At 37.3% G+C, this 20438-nt stretch overlaps 8 protein-coding genes across 8 annotated transcripts; 5 read left to right on the top strand and 3 right to left on the bottom strand. All coding sequences in view use genetic code 12, as the record gives it.

Annotated features, from left to right (window-relative positions):
* Positions 1 to 6: 6 nt before the first annotated feature.
* KGF56_003168 (signal peptidase complex catalytic subunit) lies at positions 7 to 507 on the top strand (the record flags this gene model as incomplete). The annotated part of the gene is made up of 1 exon (XM_049324474.1): positions 7 to 507. The coding sequence occupies one exon, from the start codon at positions 7 to 9 to the stop codon at positions 505 to 507; it is 501 nt and encodes a 166-aa protein (XP_049179754.1).
* A 1575-nt stretch (positions 508 to 2082) lies between these two features.
* KGF56_003169 (uncharacterized protein) lies at positions 2083 to 3729 on the top strand (the record flags this gene model as incomplete). The annotated part of the gene is made up of 1 exon (XM_049324475.1): positions 2083 to 3729. The coding sequence occupies one exon, from the start codon at positions 2083 to 2085 to the stop codon at positions 3727 to 3729; it is 1647 nt and encodes a 548-aa protein (XP_049179755.1).
* A 127-nt stretch (positions 3730 to 3856) lies between these two features.
* SLN1 (Sln1p) lies at positions 3857 to 7603 on the bottom strand (the record flags this gene model as incomplete). Its single annotated transcript, XM_049324476.1, has 1 exon — positions 3857 to 7603. One exon carries the CDS (start codon positions 7601 to 7603, stop codon positions 3857 to 3859), a length of 3747 nt encoding a protein of 1248 aa, XP_049179756.1.
* A 2423-nt stretch (positions 7604 to 10026) lies between these two features.
* On the bottom strand, positions 10027 to 11481 carry KGF56_003171 (uncharacterized protein; the record flags this gene model as incomplete). The annotated part of the gene is made up of 1 exon (XM_049324477.1): positions 10027 to 11481. One exon carries the CDS (start codon positions 11479 to 11481, stop codon positions 10027 to 10029), a length of 1455 nt encoding a protein of 484 aa, XP_049179757.1.
* Positions 11482 to 12478: 997 nt separating this feature from the next.
* On the top strand, positions 12479 to 14260 carry KGF56_003172 (uncharacterized protein; the record flags this gene model as incomplete). Its single annotated transcript, XM_049324478.1, has 1 exon — positions 12479 to 14260. The coding sequence occupies one exon, from the start codon at positions 12479 to 12481 to the stop codon at positions 14258 to 14260; it is 1782 nt and encodes a 593-aa protein (XP_049179758.1).
* Positions 14261 to 14954: 694 nt separating this feature from the next.
* KGF56_003173 (uncharacterized protein) lies at positions 14955 to 17396 on the top strand (the record flags this gene model as incomplete). The annotated part of the gene is made up of 1 exon (XM_049324479.1): positions 14955 to 17396. One exon carries the CDS (start codon positions 14955 to 14957, stop codon positions 17394 to 17396), a length of 2442 nt encoding a protein of 813 aa, XP_049179759.1.
* A 140-nt stretch (positions 17397 to 17536) lies between these two features.
* On the bottom strand, positions 17537 to 17947 carry KGF56_003174 (uncharacterized protein; the record flags this gene model as incomplete). Its single annotated transcript, XM_049324481.1, has 1 exon — positions 17537 to 17947. One exon carries the CDS (start codon positions 17945 to 17947, stop codon positions 17537 to 17539), a length of 411 nt encoding a protein of 136 aa, XP_049179760.1.
* A 714-nt stretch (positions 17948 to 18661) lies between these two features.
* SRP54 (RNA-binding signal recognition particle subunit) lies at positions 18662 to 20329 on the top strand (the record flags this gene model as incomplete). The annotated part of the gene is made up of 1 exon (XM_049324482.1): positions 18662 to 20329. The coding sequence occupies one exon, from the start codon at positions 18662 to 18664 to the stop codon at positions 20327 to 20329; it is 1668 nt and encodes a 555-aa protein (XP_049179761.1).
* Between the last annotated feature and the right edge of the window lie 109 nt (positions 20330 to 20438).

Raw genomic sequence — 20438 nt, forward strand, 5'->3', positions numbered from 1 at the left:
ACAATTATGAATATCCGCCAGCAGCTAGCCCAATTCTTATCATTGGCATATGTTTTCTCATCAGCATTTATGTTGTGGAAAACTATATCGGTCATTGCCAACCTGCATTCACCAATAGTTGTTGTGTTATCAGGGTCAATGGAGCCTGCATTTCAAAGAGGAGATATACTATTTTTATGGAATAGAGACGAGAAACAAAAAGTTGGAGATATTGTAGTTTACGAGATCGAGGGCAAAAGCATACCCATTGTACATCGTGTGTTGAGGGAACATCATAATCTAGAAAAGCAGTTGTTGTTGACAAAAGGTGATAATAATGCTGTTGATGATTTGTCATTGTACAGTAAGAAGCAAAGTTATCTTAACCGAAAAAACGACTTGGTGGGAACTGTTAAGGGATACTTGCCATTTATCGGATATATTACTATTTTAATTAGTGAAAATGTTTATTTCAAGTTTGGTCTTTTGGGTTTACTAGGACTTTCATCGTTGATAAGCAATGAATAGAGGTTGAATAGAGTTTAGTGTTGAAAGTTGAATGTAAGTTGTTGCCTATATATTTAGAGGATATTCTTGTCTATATTTAGAGGATATTCTTGTCTATATTTAGAGGATATTCTTGTCTATATTTGGTGTAGTTGAAAAAACCCGAAAAAAGATCAAGGGTACTTACCAGTAAGGTATCGCAATCTAGCTACAAGAGTATTTAGTCACTCAATTTAGCTACAAGAGTATTGTCGATTGTTTTAGGGAATAGGCATTTTGTCACCTGCTTAAGAGATGAGAGCATTTCGTAATTTCTTCGAGACTCAAATACTTTTATTTATCAAACATTGACTCTCTAAGCTTTTATTCCTTTTGATACATAACTATACATTAATTTACAAAGCTACCAATAATTTTATTCAATAGAAACGAGAATTCAAATTGACATTATCCTTTACAATTTACTCTTTTCCTCCACCACATCCTAATCTGTTCTTAGCAAAGAACGTGATCTCTAATCTTTTTGCTCTTGGCAAAAGATGTTTATTCACAATGACCCAATAGCCATTTAGGAGTCAGAATCATTCTTATTCACAATGACCTAGCTGTCACTATTCAATTGACCTCTTGCTAGCCTCTTGTTAATCTTGGTATGTGTCTACTTGATAACCTCTTGTTAATCTTAGTATGTGTCTACATGATAACCTCTTGTTAATCTTGGTATGTGTCTACTTGATAACCTCTTGTTAATCTTAGTATGTGTCTACATGATAACCTCTTGTTAATATTACTATGTGTCTACTTGATAACCTCTTGTTAATATTACTATGTGTCTACTTGATAACCTCTTGTTAATCTTGGTATGTGTTTACTTGATAACCTCTTGTTAATCTTAGTATGTGTCTACATGATAACCTCTTGTTAATATTACTATGTGTCTACTTGATAACCTCTTGTTAATATTACTATGTGTCTACTTGATAACCTCTTGTTAATCTTGGTATGTGTTTACTTGATAACCTCTTGTTAATCTTAGTATGTGTCTACATGATAACCTCTTGTTAATATTACTATGTGTCTACATGATAAGATAAGGATCACTCATCTTTTATCTACTGCGTGTCGCAACCGAAAAAAAGAATATAAAAGGAGGTGGATTAAGACGTATCACAACTTTTAAACTTGATACCCCAGGAAGCAATCAAAAGGATAGGTATGAATACCGAAATTCTTGCTCATACATAACCCTATTTGCTAGAGGTTTGTTCACTGTTTTGTTTTAGAAAGGTGCTGTTTATTACTAAAAACAGAGCCTCTCAAAGGGAGCTGCTTAATACTAAGAACAGAGCCGCTTAAAGGGAGGTGCTTAAAGGGAGCTGCTCAATACCAAGAAAGGAGCTGCTTAAAGGGAGGTGCTTAAAGGGAGGTGCTTAAAGGGAGGTGCTTAAAGGGAGCTGCTCAATACCAAGAAAGGAGCTGCAAGTTAGTGCTGCTCCACTATCTCGCTCTGCTCGATAGTGTCAATGAGTCAACTTTCCAACTAAATACATACACACCCAAATACCACAGGCATTTGGCTTCCCCCCCATTCCTTCCATGTTTGACATTCAGCTATTGAAACTGTTCCCCGTAGAGGTAATCTACAAGATTCTTGATCAAGATTTCTTATCACTCCGTGATGTGTCAAATTATTTGTTCAACAAATCTACTCATTCCGTAGCACAGCAGATCTTGAATGAAAGATGCTTGGCTCATATATGTGTCGGCAAACGGCGCAATTACGAAAGTGTCATAACTTCGCTTTATGACAACGAAGTTAAACGTGGTCCTCATTACTGGCACGTTTACTATAATTTTACAAACAGTTTGCAGTTTGCCAACTGGTTATCTACTCATAACCAATTTGCAAACTTTACAATTCAAATATTTATTGACCAGTTTGAAATTGAACAGTTGAGGGTACTAAAGCTATTACAGGGCAAAAATTTGAAGATATACTTGAATTGGGAAGACGAGGACTCAAACACTGTACTGAAGTTTTCGCATGTTATTTGGCCTAGCTTGGGTGAAATATTTGATCTCGTTAATAATAGAGTTAAGTTGGTTTTGGAATATGAGAATGTCATTGATTTACCAATGACTTTTGATTTGGATAATTTGGTTTCTTTTGAATGGAGATACTACTATTCAACGGGACAACGAATAGAATTGGCTTCAGGATTAAATACTGCTCATAATACCTTGGAAAAAATTATCATCAATAGTATGAATAGAATGCCGTTGGATATAGTTTTAAACACACCTTTCCCAAACTTGACTGATTTTATCGTAAAGAGTCCACTTAGTGAACCACAAGGTACATGTAGGCTCTTACTGAAATGTCCCCGCTTGAAGACGTTAGTTTTGCATAGTACCTATTTTGGAGATATAGCAGGGTTTCTTCAAAGTGTTGCCCCTACCGGTTTACAAAAATTGAAAACTTTGGAATTGTGTAATAATCGGTTGGGCCACATTGAGGGTATCGATTTTAGTCGATATTTTCCATCATTACAAAACTTGACAATAAAATTTGAAAATGGAAGTCCTCACCATAGATTTGAGTTTAAAAACATTGTTTTACCGTCAACTCTTCGAACCTTAAACTTACAAGCAAAGAGATTGATTAGCTTTAACGTCATTAAAGGTCCCTCCTATTTATTCAAGTTGGACTTGTCCTACAATAATCCAGTTAGCTATAAATTTGACAATACTTTTGAAGAAATTTCAATCTTAAATTTGTCATACAATAGACTGATTTTATCTTCAATATATCGATTCGATTTATTCCATATTGCCGATTTTATATTTTTTAAAGTTGAAGAACTCCATTTGCAAGGATGTAATATCAATAATGAGGATTTAGAGGCCCTTGCGTCAAAGTATCATTACACTACCAATGACTCCACAACTTTCCCATTACCACTTTGCAAACTAAGGAAACTAAACTTGTCAAATAATAAATTAACAAACTTGCGGTGTTTCAATAACCATCTTTTTCGAAACATGAAAAGCTTAACCTATCTCGATTTATCATTTAATGCATTTTATTACTTGAACGATGATAATTTTCCATTATTGTGTGAAAATTATCCTAATTTGTTAACTATCAATTTGACAGGAAACTCAAGATTGAATAGCGTTAAGTTGAATGAGGGTTATCCTAAATTGGAAACAATGTATACTCCTGTCAAACAAAACTATTAACGCACGGGGGGATTATATTGATTTTACACACCAATCAAACATGAATAAAATATATCTAATGCTTTATTCTTTTTCTTTTTTTCATTTCATTAAAAGTCTATATACCTTTTTGCTCAAACTAATTTTATCAAACACCCTGAAAGTATGAAGTTCGCTGAGAGCAATTTGAGTGCGGTGTCGTAACAACATCCTTCAACAAAACAGGATAATTCTTGCTAATCACAGTCCTCAAATTAGTTCTTTTTATAGGCTTGGAAAGAAATCCATCCATTCCAGCATTGTAGCACTCCTTAATGTTTGAGTCATCAGCAAATGCAGTAAGGGCAATTATTGGTTTTGTCCAATGAAGATTCTGCCGAATTATATTGACCGCAGTGATTCCATCCATAATGGGCATTTGAACATCCATAAATATTAAATCAAAATGATCTTGTGGATTGGACGTATCAAGTGATTCCTTTATATAATCAACTGCTTCAGCTCCGTTGGCTGCCATTGTGAGATTATTGAATCCTTCTAGTTTCAACATACGTTTAATAACTTCCTGATTCACTTGATTGTCCTCGGCAACTAGGATTTTCAAATTGGATAATTCTTCCATTAAGGAAGTTCCCAGGTTGGGATTTAAATTTGAACTTGAGTTTGGGTTTAAGTTTGAGTGTGCGTTTGGTGTTGAAACTGAAGTAGTATTGTTACTGGAGTTGCCAGAGTCTGGGGTACGAACATTGGCTGTCCCTGTTGATCCTTGCGAGAATACCTGTTGATCAAAATTACGGGACGCTGATTTGGAATTTGTAGCAGTAGTGACGGCGGAAGAGGAGGAAATGTTGATGGGCAATGATGGGAAATTTGCAATAGTTGTTGGTGCATTCTTCTTGGGAAGCGAGGATGATTGCACAACAGACAGCAAATTTCTTTCCTCTTTATTGACACTATTCCCTTCCCCCTCTCTCTTATTATCATCACTTTCAAAAGCAACTTTCCTACTTATCTTTGAGTAAGGGTTGAATTCATCCTGACACATTTCATCCAACTCTGACGGGGGTATATCGATTTCACCAGTTTGTGGTAGGGGTAAAGTGAATGTGAAAGTAGACCCTTGACCGATTGTAGATTGTATAGTTAATGTACCATTCATCATTTTTGCCAATTGACGACATATACTTAATCCTAATCCTGTACCTCCGTGACTTCTACTCAACGTTTGGTCTCCTTGAACAAAAGGTTCAAAAACTTTTTCTTGCAATGCCGGCTCAATACCAGACCCCGTATCACTTACTTCCATTTGCAAAACCCATGTTTGTGGTTGATAAAATGGTTTAATGGAGTATGTTTTATCGCCATAAACAAAAGTTTTATCAGGAGATTCATTATCAAATGAAATCTTTTTATCCATAGTGAGGAAAGACTTGTAATCATTTTTCTTGGGCATAAGATCTTGAGGTTGATGGGTATCGGAAGAAGTATCTAATTGTGATTTATCATCCATAAGTTGTGGCAGCGAATCATCACTACTTGAGGATGAATTTTTTGAATTTGTTGATGGCTTTTGGGTAGACATGCTGTTATCACGACTATCATCCTCTAAAGAATACACCGAAGTATTGGGAGCCAATTTATTATTTTTGGCCAAAAATTGTTGTTCAAATATGGCATCCTCGTACTGTGAGGTTGATAAAGTAACAACACTTATACTATCATCATCAGTCTTTGGTTCAAATGGATCTCGGATTGCACTTGCACGTTTTTGCTTTGAGTTGATGTATTCATTAGCCGGCTTTTTTGGTGGTGGTGGTGGTGGTGATGGTTTGGATAACTTGGGATTATTGACAAGACATACTTCTTCAAAGTTGCAAGCCTCTGATTTTTTTGCATCATACTCTCCCAATAACTTAAAAGTTACTACAACATGTCCATCGACAGGGGTAAACTTCAATGAATTAGACACCAAATTCATAATGACTTGAATAATTCTATTTGAATCGCCAAACAAAATCAATTTCCTCAAAGCGTTAGGTTTAACAAACATTTTGAAGTTAACTCGTTGATCATATGCCGATTTGGTAAATATAGATTTTATTTGATAAACAATATCAAGAATTTGGAAATCTGATTTTTCCAATTTCGACCTTTTCAAGGTGTTCTTGGAGTATGTCAATAGCTCTGTTAATATATGTAGCAACAACTCACCGGATCTATGTATTAGCTTTAATGACTCTTGTATCTTAGACTGATCGTCTTCTTCCATTGCAATTGATGTCATACCAAGAATACCATTCAATGGCGTTCGTAGTTCGTGAGATATATTTGCAATAAACACAGTCTTGGCTTCATTAGCAGCCTCTGCTTCCACTTTCGAAGCTTCCAATTCTTTGGTTCTTTGCCTCACCCTATCTTCCAAATGTGTATATTGTTGATCCAATTCTTCAGTCATGATATTGAAAGCTTCAGATAATTCAGTGATTTCATCCTTGAATATCCTTTTCGAAGGTTCTATCCTTCGTGGAAGCCGTACCCCAGTAGAATTCAGCGATACAGCAGATTTTGATGATGTCGACACAACACTTGTTTTAGTTGCAAATTTTTCAGTCAATGCAGAACCCGACAAGTTATCATCACCAGTACCAGTACCAGTACCAGTACCAGTACCAGTACCAGTACCACCATTATCTTTGGGCCCTCTACCAAAATACATTTTATCTCTTTTGTAACTTGTACTTTCCTCGGCGGATTCTTTTAATTTTGTAATTGGCCTAATGAACCAAACTGCTAATGGGAAGGTAATCAAACACATAAATGCACCAATTCCAAATACGACTCCGATAATTATCTTTTTCAATTTTTCCACGGGAGCCATAAATAAAGATTTTTGTTGAACAACAATTATGACCCATTGAAGATTATTAAGATAAATCTGAGTAAAACCAATGGCAACATTTTCGCCCGAGAAAGACCTGACATTAGTCGAAGTTCCCGATGGCGACTCTATAGCAGTTCTAATCGATGATGAGGAGTTGATGTTGTATATTACACCTGGCTGAAGTAAAGAAGCTTGGGAGGGGAATACAGCTTGAAATCCAATTGCCTCTGGTCCAATATTGGTGACTCTGCCAAGTTGAATTCCTTCGCCACCCTCTCCTTCCTCGTTCTCATTATCAATCACGGTTCCGTATATTGGCTTGACTGCAATGGTCCCATAATCTTGAGATGAAGAATTTAAAGCATCCTGAATTGTTGTAGCCGAGGCTATTATAGACAAATACCCAGCAACATAAGGTTTGTCTATTATGATGGAAGAATTTGAGTAAACAGGTAAGGTTACACACATAAAGTATGGAGTGAATGCATTTTGTGAGTCATTTGCCAATGGTCCCGTGAAATAAAACTCATTGCTATTTGCATTTAGTAAAGAGTCTGGGATTGATGCATTTGCCTTCAAAGGGAACAACTCGTTACCAGTTTCTTCCGAGACTATGGTTGCATTATTATAAGATGCAGCCATTACCTCCAAATCCAAATTGTAGAGTCTAGCAGCAGCGAAAGTTTCAGTAGACGACATAAACTGTTCCAAAGTTTCTTGAGCATTCAAAAACACATCTATAGAGTTATTTCCTGCTCTATATTGTGATAATGGGGTTGTTATTGAATCTATTGACGCTAGTGTTCCTACCTGATACGCAACAAATGCTACTGCTTGTTGTACTTGAGTTGTCTTTAACTGTGAGATAACATATAGTCGTTCTGAACGTAGCCCGGTTAAATTATCACTAAAATATATCCCCGTTACTATGCCTAGGATCAAAAGGGAAAACAATGATGCAAAACACACCAATACAATCAACTGCAGTCGAATACCTATTTTTAACCGTCTCATAACTGTATTTACAAGGTAAAAAAACAATGATTATGAAAAAGTGGTGAAAATTTGGAAAACTATATCAACTGAAGCATTGATATGACATCAAGATGAAGTAAATGTAGCAGCAAAGAGCTCTATGCACTTGCAAGGGAAAACCAATAAAGAAGCAAGATGAAATGGCAAGATCAACAGGAATGGCAAGATCAGCAGAAAGGGTATATAGTAGTTACCGTGTCAGAATGGTATATAGTTAGCGTGTCAGAATGGTATATAGTTAGCGTGTCAGAATGGTATATAATTAGCGTGTCAGAATGGTATATAGTTAGCGTGTCAGCAATGGTATTAGCGCTTATCAAACTGATTTTAATATATATCTTTTCTATACCCCTAATCAAAGTTCCAAAACAGATACAAACAAGTATAGATACAACAGGTTATAAGACAAACTAGAGAGATACAAGATTCCCGCCCTTTATCTCTTCTCCTTTGACTCTTTTACCTGAAAAGAAAACCTGTCAAATTTGATCTTGATATCGTTTAATCCTCTTAAGTGGTTTTTTTTAAAAGGATATTAGAATGAAAAATTATTCCACTTTATTAAAGAGGGCGCTACCGGCCTTTAATTTCCATCGTGTACATATAATTATTATTATGAGATGATGTTTTATTGACATGAAAAATTTCGTGATGAGACCAAAAAAAAAAAAAAAACAAGACACAAAAATTACGTCATTTAAAGTTCTAAGCGAGTAAGTCAAACGGTAGCGTTTTAATTATTTTTAATAGTTTTTTTTCTTGATATAGTTTGAATTAATCTTGGTATTATATATGAGAATGTAATTAGACTACAATGAGAGAAAAAATTAGTGAGAATACTTTTTATTGGTATATGCAAAAGATCTAATGCAATAATTATGCAATAATCAATAATAATTAATATTCAATAATAACCAATATTAATCAGTAATTATCAATAATAATGCAATAAGAATGCAATAAAAATGGAGACGATAATATTGTCTAGGTGATTGACGAAGAGAAGCTTTGAAGATTTAATAGTGAGCTACTAACCCTGAAAAGACTCCTCAGCTACTACCCTCAAAAGACTCCTCAGCTACTACCCTCAAGAGGCTTCTCAGCTACTACCCTCAAGAGGCTTCTCAGCTACTACCCTCAAGAGGCTCCTCAGCTACTACCCTCAAGAGGCTCCTCAGCTACTACCCTCAAGAGGCTCCTCAGCTACTACCCTCAAGAGGCTCCTCAGCTACTACCCTCAAAAGAGGGTTAATAGCTGAGGAGATAGTAGCTTTTTGGGGAGACTAGACGAGTGAAACGAGTCTAGTCGATAGAGTGTAGATAGAGAGGTAGAGGGATAGAGAGACTAGTCTTTTGAATATTTAATAGTATTTTAAGGATTTAATAGTCTTTGAGGGGTTAGTAGCTTTTTGAGTTAGTGGAGAAACACTTTGTAGCTTGTTACGACACAACCTTGCTCTGCTCAATAGTGGAGAAACACTCTGTAGCTTGCTACAACACTATCTCGCTCTGCTCGATTGTGTTGTTCAAAAGTGAAGTAACACTTTGTAGCTTGTTACAACACTATCTCGCTCTGCTCGATAGTGTTGCTCAATAGTGGATAGTGTCGATTTAGCTTTTCTGTCAAGGGTCAATTACAGCGAAATCAATATAGATTTGTACTCTTTTTTCCCTTTACTCATAATACCCACACACAAACACATAGAGAGAAACAAACAGACACACATACAGGAGACTTTTTTTTTCTTAATTCACTTTAGTCAATTTCTTTTTTAAATCTTTATTCTTACTTCGTGTAGACTCACATAGTTCAACTGCAAATCATACACAATGCAATCGAGCTAAACTCCATTTTCTATTATAGAGTGTTACTCCAAATACCCCACTTTCGAACAGCACTATCGAACAGCACTATCGAACAGCACTATCGAGCAGAGCGAGATAGTGTTGTAACAAGCTACAAAGTGTTACTTCACTTTCGAACAACACTATCACGCTCTGGTCGATAGTGCTGTAACAGGCTACATAGTGTTACTTTACTATCTCGCTCTGGTCGATAGTGTTGTAACAAGCTACATAGTGTTGCTCCATAGTGGAACATAGTATAGGGCTATATTTATAGGACCATAGATACAGGACCACACTTGTAGATAGAGGCTTCTTTCTCAAGGTCGTGTAAAATTTCATCAGTTTTGGTTGCATTTTTTATTTTTCGCAGCCAACTTGAACAATTTTTGTGTTGGTGGCAGCTAGTGTTGCGTGATAGTGTCGCGTGATAGTGTCCTAACAAGCTGCTAGGTGTTGCTCCACTATCTCGCTTCGCTTGATAGTGGATAGTATCTTAACAAGCTGCTAGGTGTTGCTCCACTATCTCGCTTCACTCGATAGTGGATAGTGTCGCTCTATACTTTGACGTTAATCTTAATCCCAACAATGGCAATGCGACTGAAATACCAAAATATAGTCCCACACAAAGCCAATATTCCAACAAATAAAATAAAATGTGTATATTGTGCCTGTGAACCTTGCTTGATTATAGTTGCTGCTATTGGAACTCCAAATAAATTAGCCAACGCTAATAAACTATTCAATATTCCATATTTCTTGCCAATTTCATTAACTGGTGTTATCTGCGATAAACAGGCGGGAAGAAGACTCAAAATCGAGCCTGAACAAAAACCTCCTAATACAGCAAATGCCCATATTACACCATGACTTTTCTGTCCAAATGGAAGCAATAGAACAAGAATCGTTAAAACGTAACATATCAACATGAGTATGTTAACATTGAATCTCCCATAAATATCACTCGCATATCCAGGCGTAAACCTACCTAATATTCCCACTGCATTCCATACAGTCAACAATAAATAGGAACTTGCTTCAGTTATGCCTTGAGCAATTGCATAACTTGCAAAGTATGTCACTAGTAACACCAATGATAACTCAGCAAAGAAACTTCCCAAGATGATATAAACAAATTTATAATCCTCAATCCTGAATGTATTTAACAACGCATGTTTAAGTTTTTGTTTATTAAGGCCACTACCGCTGCTGCTGCTGCTGCTCTTGCTCTGATTGTTACTTTCCTTTCTAAACCTCTCCTTGACCAATAATATCGCACAAATCATACATCCCAAACAAATAAACGCCAATATTCTCACTGCCCAAACATATCCACACTTGACATAAAGCGATCTCAACATCAATGGGAAAACCAAACCACCAACAGATCCGCCACATGTTGCTAGTCCAGTACATACTCCGCGTTTCTTATCAAACCAATGACTGATCACACCAACTAAAGGAGTCATACCTAACCCATTCCCAATACCTAGACTAATGAAGCTCAAAATAAAATGCCATATCTTGAAACTGTTGGCAGCTCCCATTAAACCCATGAATATGAACCCCGTAGAAATGATCAAAAGCCACAAGGGACCGTGCCTATCAAATATGGGACCTGTAATGAGTCCACCAGCATAAGCAAGTGACAAATAAACTCCAAAGATCCAACTGATCTGAGCTTGCAGCAAGCTCAGCAATTGGTTTCGGCTAATGTATGTTTGTAACGCACCAATACTATTTATTAATCCTAAGTTAACAATTAAACCTAAGAAGGAGCCAAGTGTTACTGAATACGCTTTGAGACCGCCATCTTGATATTCATCGTTCTCAGAAGAAGGCCTAGTAGACGTTATGGAGGAGGAAGAAGAAGAAGAAAGGATACTCGTAGCATTATTGACTGAGTCTTGTTGAATTGCAGATTGGGATAGCTGTGCGTGTAATTTTGATCTGGAATATGCATAATTATCAAGTTCCACATCATTTGTGGATAAAGTATTACTGTGACTCATTATTTCTATCTAAGGAGAGAAGGTCAGATTAAGGATCGAAAAAAAAAGCGATAACCTGGAACAGTTATAGAGGTGCATGTTCTGTGAGTCTTAATTTGAAACTAAAACAATTAGATCAATATGAAGAGATGAGCAATTTTTATAGCTAGCTTTATCAAGATAAAGTGGAAAAAAAAAATACTCATTCGGCAATGGACATTAAACGCCGATACCGACACTAATACTATTGAGTAACCCTGACTAGCTGCACACTATTGAGTGACACTATCGAGCAGAGCGAGATAGTGGAGCACAATTAAATATTAATAATATATAGTTAATATAATTTACACACTGACTATCTGCCACCGACACTTTGTAGCTTGTTACAACACTTTTGTTCATCATGACAATGCCAAGTGGAACAACACTATCGAGCAAGCAAGATACCATTTATATACTCTCAGCAGACTAGACGAGTGAAACGGTGACACAATCGAGGGAAACGAGATAGTGGAGCAGTACTAACTACATTGACTATCTACAAGGACTCTCTCTATCTAGTTTCACTCGTTTAGTTTCTCACTATCTCGCTCCGCTCGATAGTAGGCTCGATAGTAGGCTCGATAGTAGGCTCGATAGTAGGCTCGATAGTAGGCTCAATAGTAGGCTCGATAGTAGGCTCGATAGTAGGCTCGCTTCACTCGTCTAGTACAATTTCTGTAAATTTTCCAAACTAGCGCACTTTTGAACACATATGGTTAGTAATTAGTAAGTTATCTTTATCTTTTCACTTTGACCAAGCTTGGCTTTTTAGCCCAGCTGTGGGCCCCGAGTCAACTCAAGTCAACTTGATTTTGATTTTGACTTGAATTGAAATCTTCATTTTGCAGCTAAAGCAAATGAAAAGCCGCTGTACCTTCTTGAGATGGGCCAAAATTTCCACTTGCTATGAAACGTCTTTGAAAGAATTTGGATTTCAAAGATCTCATCCAAATGGGATATTCGTTGATTAGAAATGGTCACTTTGAAAAGACACAGTGAGAGTAGTCACTTGCTTGGTAGCCACGGGGAGTCGCCGTTGTTGCAGGATAGAGGTGTCAACGACAACTATCAAGCACTGGAGAGTAATGAGACGACAAACGTTGATGACAATGACACTAGTTCTCAAAGCTCTGAAACGTTATTGCGAATACAGGTTGAGAAAAACGAACAGTTACCTTGGTTTTCCAGACCAAGTGTGTTTGGCATCATTCAAGTTGTAGGTACGTTGACCATGAGCATTGCCATGGCGGATTCAACACGTCAAATTGTCTTGTACAAACTCGCTGCTAATACTATAGCGACAGAATGTCAGTTAAACGGTTCAAGTTGTAATGATGGTGATAAAGACAAGGAAGAGATTGTGCAGAGTTTATTAGCAACTTATAACCAATTTTTATTAGTTGGTCTAACTGCCTTTTCATTACCCTTGACAGCAAAATATGGAGAACTCTCAAACATATATGGCAGAAAACCATTCTTTATTGCATTGGTGTTAACCTCGCTTTTGTCTCGTTTTTTGCAATATTATTTGTATTCGTTCAATATCTTAAAATTCAAATCATTGTTAGTTGCCAATTACTTGCAAGCAATCACTGGAGGTACGAATATCATATCGGCACTAGCAAACTCTTATGTAAGTGACATAACACTACCCAGCAAAAGAACGTTTGCTTTTGGTTTGGCGAGTTCGGCAACATTTGTCGGACAATCTTTTGGTCCAGCATTGGGTACACTTTTAAGCCTCGGTTTGAAAAGTGGCGGGAATGTCAGCATTAGCAAGTTGCAAGAACTCACATATGGCGAATGGTTTATTTTGAGAGCAGAGTTGTTAATGCAACTTTTTTTGTTGTTTTATGTTGTTGCGATATTCCCAGAGTCTAGAGGTAAGGAGATGAAGAAATCATCAGAAGATCAAGCTTTATCGAATGATGACATATTAGATGAATCCGTTTTTCCTAAACCAAATTCTAGGAAAGGAGCCATTGCAATGAAAGAAATATTACTGTTTTGCAATATTTTCAAGCCATTACGTTTGTTGATTTTTCCGAAAGATATGGCTAGGACAAGAACAAAACACAGGTATCGCCAAATCAAACTTGCCGTGATTGGATTAATTGCAGCTTCGGTTTTTTACCAGGGCCTTATTTACGCCATGAATGAATTGGTCATGCAATATGGTATATTCAAGTTTGACTGGAACTCAGGAGATATAGCCCATTTACTATCTATCATTTCCATAGCCAGAGCATTCTCATTGATTCTTCTTCTACCATTTTTGGAAAGAATTGTTTTGAAAAACTGGTTCAAGTTGAAAAATCTAAACCTTCAATTTGATATGATTGAGTATGTATTACTAATGATTGGTTTTGTTACTGGGCTTATCCTGTTTATAGCTTTCTATTTGGCTCAAACAACAAGGCTGTTTTTTATTATAGTAGGTTTTTTTTCAATCGGTGCAATTATTGGTCCAACAATGGATAGTACCATATTGAAATTTTATCCAAACTCCAAAAGTGCTCAGTTGTTCTCAGCAAATATTTTGATGTTGAATATTGTTGCTATATTCACATCTCCGATTGTTCTTGGAGTGTACAAAGCTGCTTTGAATTATGGAAATGCCGCCTTGCCTTATTTGGTATACGCAATAGCAATGGCTATCTTTGTAATCATTGTATATACATCAAAGAGAGTTCTTGGGTTGGATAGAGACACTACGGATGAGCAGTTGACGAAACAAGAGAGGCAGCACTTTTAATAACAATTTAGAATAATATACATGGGTACTATATGCCTATTAGAGGATATTTATGCAAATTATCGTCAAAATATAAAAGTTGCGAAAAGACATCTATTGGAAAACACAATAGTGACATGTCCAAACAGTAGAAAAACAACAGTGACATGTTCAAACAGTAAAAAAAAAAACAGTGACATGTTCAAAACAGTAAAACACGATACAACTTACTCTTATATTTACACTCTCAAAACGTTTATCGGGAAAATCCCTATCGATAATCCGTGTCCCATTCATTTCAAGATATTTTTCGATGGAACAAGTTTCTTACAAGTAAAAAAAAAAAAAAAAAAATGGATATAAAGATTTATCAAAATTTACACAGCACAATGGGAGAAACATACCTTACTCTTGTTCTTTGAACCTATTAGAGAAATTACTATACTACACCTCTTTACTCTTATATCTTGTACCTTGTACATCATATATATATATATGTATATTCCATTAACTTCATTATAATAATTAAAACCATATTTCAGCGCTTCCAAGTGATCATTCCCGCGTGGAACGATTTGAGAGTTTGTAGCTTTGCAATTTTTAACAAAAGTATCCCTCAAAATTTGTTTGTTAAGGTGAAAACTCTTTGCCTTTCTTTTCAGGTACCCTTTATCTTTGAATTGACGTTGCTTCTAGCTTCTACAAAGGTTTTGCAATGAGTAATCCAGGATCAGATTTACAGGAAGCCAATTTTCGATCACGCATTCTTCGGCACTTTAGCGATATTCACAGGCTTCAATCACATTTTAATCATTTGGTTAATAGTACTGAAGGGAACCAAAATGCTACACAATCAGCTTCTGTTGCCACTGCTGCTGCTGCTGCTGCCACTGCCGCTGCTATAGATTCACAAAGTATACCACCACCGCAAATACGTAACTTATCAAGAGAGCTGCCTGGCGGGTCTGGAGACGAAGACATTTATTTCAATAATTCCACCGATGATGAAGAAAATCAGAGCTTTGATGGGGAAGAACAAGAGGTGGTGTTTTATTCCGAAGCTGAGGTTGGTCAAAATAGAAATGAAGGCAATATTGGTCGCGCTTCACAACAGAGCATTGAACGACTGCTTCTTTCCTCAGCACGTCAGAATACCACAATCACTGCAACCGCCGCCGCCACTGCTGCTGCCACCGCCGCGTCGCAAAGTGCAGGCGCAAGTGCGATTGATTCCATGACTACTATTCCGTTGGGCATGGGTATTCCTTTGAGGCGGCAAAATGCCATTAGAATTGGAAGCATATTGAATAACGAGGAAGAAGCAAATGACGAAAGCAATAAAGACAGCAACTTGGTCAAAGATATACTCAACTCAGAGGCTCTGCAGTTGCAGAAAGATTTGGTACAATTGTATTCCGACATAGTAAATAGTAGGCGTTTTCAAGGAGAATCTCCGTTATTCAAAAAAAGTAACAGCATCAACAGTACAAAATCCAGAAGTGAAAATAGAACGACATTTTTCCCCAGCTTTAGAGACCTTATGCAAATTGATGGGGAGTCTGGTACTAATATAGATTACATGATGGACTCGTTTTTGAAAAGGAGACGAGCAAGGCAGGTTCCACTTCCAGCAAACAAATCACTAAGGACAACAACTGCACCACCACCACCATCATCATCAATATCATCATCAGCAGCAGCAGCAGCAAGAACAACAACAACAACAACAACAACAACAACAGCAGCAGCAGTAGCAGCAGCAGCAGCAACAACGTCATCATCATCATCATCATCATCATCATCATCATTATTGCTGCCACCACCATTGCCCCCGCAAACTAAAAGAAGGGCCCGTGGAGCAGGGCCGCGTGAGCAAACGCAAAAGAAACAAAAAACTACAAATACCTGCAACAATAAGGAAGCTATTTCATACACTAGAGACAAGTCGGCTTATAATTATCCCTATACTGAGATTAGTAGAGACGTACTTGCAAGCGGTCTCCCCAATAGTAACTTTCACAGTGGATCTTGTTATATGTTGTATTTTGATCGGAAGGATGAAGATGATATGTTTTTCCCGTACTGGACTGAAAGTAGAAGCTTTGTGCATTTCAATCATGTGGGAACAGATGTATTGGGCACATTTAATATTGGATCGTGGTGTCGTCACCAAGACGATTCACCTATCATGAGCTTCTATTATTTCATAAATTTTATTTGGGGCACCTCAACACAAAAATGTTTGGTGGTAAATAAGAGTTTGAATAGGAAATTTAGTTTACTCGAGACACTTTTAACAGACGATAGCATTGAATTCAAAATATCCGATAATAGCTTTGCCAGTGTTCCGTTTGCAGGAAAGATTATAGATTTCAAGAATTATGATTTGAGATTCGAGAAAGAGAGAAGCAAGCTATTCCCTCGCATTAACTCTAGGAGAATAAAGTTTCAACTACTAGAGTGGATGACGATAAATCCGTTTATTCAGTTTAAAGAGGATTTTTTCTACAACTTTTTGAAAAGCCTCAATGAGGACTTGCAAAACTTTACGGACCTGAAAATAAAGAGATCACGCAAATCAGAGGCGTTGCACTTAACTAGAGAGTTCAAAACCAACTTGGATGTGTTAACCAAAGGATTTAGGTATATGGAGAAAGCTAATGTTCCCAAGGCTACGGGACTCAATGGCCGCTTAGGCCAAAAACACTCTGAATTATTTCTTGAGGATTGGGAAAGGAACCTCTCATTTAAGCTAGCCAAGCTATTAACTGATGACGAATGCACCACAATCATAAATATCCAGTTAAACTATACGTTGTTTACAATCACCTTGAACATATCTGAACTTGCTGATTCTTTAATCAACTTTCTTTTATGCCAGGCATCTCCGGAATCCGTGAGTGAATACAAGAGGAATTACGATGAGCTTTGCTTTAATGAAGTGCCAAGGGGAGATGAAGTTCACCGGGCAACGTTGCTTTGTTCGATTCACAAAAAATCGGGTGCCCTAGAAATACACAATACCTTTACTAGCATCTTTGACAAGCTGTACCTTTGCTCACATGGAATTGGAAATCAATATTGCAGAGAAAGAAGCAGCTACGATAAAATATGGGGAAAAGTCATTTCAAACTGGCCCGTTTGTGAATCGGTATAGCTATATATTTACATTTCAAACTGGCCCGTAATCGGTATGGCTATATATTTCCATTTCAAACTGGCCCGTTATCGGTATAGCTATATATTTACATTTCAAACCTTTGTCTTTTTGCCTTCTTTTGTATTGCGCTTTCCCCGTTACCAACCCCAACCTTTCTGTCCCTCTACTCTATCTTTTCTCTTCTTTTTAAAGAAATCCTTGCGACACTCTCGATAAGCGTCAAAAAACTCCTGGCACACATATTTATCGTCTTGATTCCTATACAAACAGTTCATCGAAGCTATACGACTTTCTTCACAAGGATCATAAAATTTTGAAGCTTCTTTCATTGTCCACTTATACTTGTGACGGTGACTTTGCGGATTATCAGGGTAAAATTTGAATTTCTCAACACCACCTTCTGTGAAATCAACTTTAGATACATCTTTTTCCACTTTATCCGACTCTAAACTCGACATCGAGCCGGTCTGATTAGACGCCAACTGCAGCTGCAGTATCATAGATTTAGACTCACCTTGAGCAGGTCTCGACTGGGCATTGTCCAGCATCTTTATTACTTAACCTTATTCCTTATCTTTACTATTTAACCTTGTACCTTTCTCAATTGCGAAAAATTAAAACTAAATGAAATTATAATCGCGAGATGAGGAATCCAATCAAAAACGAAAATGTACAAATAGACTATCGAGCAGAGCGAGATAGTCTAGGGAGAGTAGATATGGACTATCGAGCAGAGTGAGGTAGTCTATAAAAAGAGTACACATGGTCAATCAAGCAAAGCGAGATAGTCTATAGGGAGAGTAGATATAGACTATCGAGCAACGAGTAGATATAGACTATCGAGCAGAGCAAGATAGTCTATTGAGATAGTAGATATGGTCTATCTTGCTCTGCTCAACAATCTATAGAGATAGTAGATATAGACTATCTCGCTCTACTCGATAGATATAGACTATCTCGCTCTACTCGATAGATATAGACTATCTCGCTCTACTCGATAGATATAGACTATCTCGCTCTACTCGATAGATATAGACTATCTCGCTCTACTCGATAGATATAGACTATCTCGCTCTACTCGATAGTCTATATATTCTTTCCGCCAGCGCACGACAATTTTTTTTCCACATTGAAAAATTCAAATCATAAAGCGAGACAAGTTAAAGAAGGTAATAAAGAGAAGGAAGAGTTGAGGAACGGTTCCAAAAAGAGAGGCCATAAGTTGAGGAACGGTTCCAAAAAGAGAGGCTATAGGTTATAGGATGGTTTTAGCTGATTTGGGAGAGAGACTTAGAGGTGCGCTCTCATCGGTAGACAATGGTACTGAAGATGAGATTCAGCAAATGCTCAAGGATATTTGCACTGCTTTATTAGAAAGTGATATCAATGTCAAGCTTGTTGCGAAATTGAGGGGCAATATAAGAGACAAGATCGAACAGGAGAAAGTTACCAAAGAGACGTCATCTCAGAACAAGCGAAAGAAATTACAAAAGATCATATATGATGAACTATGTGCCTTGGTGGATTCGCACGAGGAACCACCAAAACCCAAGAAATTATCATCTACTACGAAAACCATCAAGGGTAAAAAAGTGCGAGTTTCAAAAGAGAGCAGCCACGTGATTATGCTTGTTGGGCTTCAAGGTGCTGGTAAAACCACTTCATGTACCAAATTGGCCGTTTATTATAAAAAGAGAGGGTTTAAGGTTGGTTTAGTTTGTGCAGATACGTTTAGAGCTGGTGCTTTTGACCAATTGAAACAGAATGCAATCAAGGCGAACATTCCCTATTATGGGTCATACTTGGAGCCCGATCCAGTCAAGATTGCTTATGAGGGTGTACAAAAGTTTAAACAAGAGAAATTCGATATTATAATAGTGGACACATCGGGTAGACATCGACAAGAAGATCAATTGTTCACCGAAATGGTACAAATTGGCGATATGATACAGCCTACGCAAACAATCATGGTGATGGATGGTTCAATAGGACAAGCTGCAGAATCGCAAGCTCGCGCGTTCAAGGAAAGCTCGAATTTTGGGTCAATCATTCTAACGAAAATGGACGGCCATGCAAAAGGAGGTGGTGCGATTAGTGGTGCAGCAGCAGCAAAGACACCAATAGCGTTTGTGGGAACAGGTGAACATACTGGAGATTTCGAGGTGTTTAATCCAAAGTCATTTATATCGAAATTATTGGGTATTGGTGATATTCAATCGCTTATCGAACATGTGCAGTCGCTTAATTTGCATCAAGATGAAGGTCATAAGCAGACTATTGAGCATATCAAGGAGGGTAAATTCACATTGAAAGACTTTCAAAATCAAATGAACAACTTTATGAAAATGGGACCTCTCACGAACATTGCATCAATGATTCCTGGTATGTCCAGTATAATGTCCCAAGTGGGCGAAGAAGAAACATCAAATAAAATCAGAAACATGATCTTCATTATGGACTCTATGACGACAAAGGAATTGGAGAGTGATGGTAGAATTTTTATCAAGGAGCCTAGTAGAATCATTAGAGTTGCCAGAGGTTCCGGATGCAGTGCAGTTGAAGTGGAAATGATCTTGCAGCAACATCGAATGATGTCGACAATGGCTAAATCCGCTATGGCAGCTCAAGCGGGCCAGCCAGGTCAAGCTGGAGGACCATTTGGAAATAACCCACAAATGCAAAGAATGATGCAACAAGCGCAGTCTAACCCTAACTTTATGGAACAAGCAATGAGAATGATGGGTGGTGCTGGAGGCCCTGGAGGTGCCGGAGGATTGAGTGGTATGATGAATAACCCAGCAATGATGCAACAGGCACAGCAGTTAATGAGAAGTAACCCGGGAATGATGCAACAGGCTCAAAATATGATGAAAAATCCCTCGATGATGCAGCAAATGATGAAGCAATTTGGAGGTATGGGAGGAATGTAGAGGAGAGTATTTTGTAATAGCATCTTTCAAAACGGTTTTGTTTTTTCAATTTTTAGTATATATGTAGATATATATATATGTGTGTATATTTCCATTACACCATAGTACC

The sequence above is a fragment of the Candida oxycetoniae genome (assembly GCF_023343755.2).
Source record: "Candida oxycetoniae strain CBS 10844 chromosome Unknown scaffold28, whole genome shotgun sequence".
Classification (NCBI taxonomy): Eukaryota; Fungi; Ascomycota; class Pichiomycetes; order Serinales; family Debaryomycetaceae; genus Lodderomyces; species Lodderomyces oxycetoniae.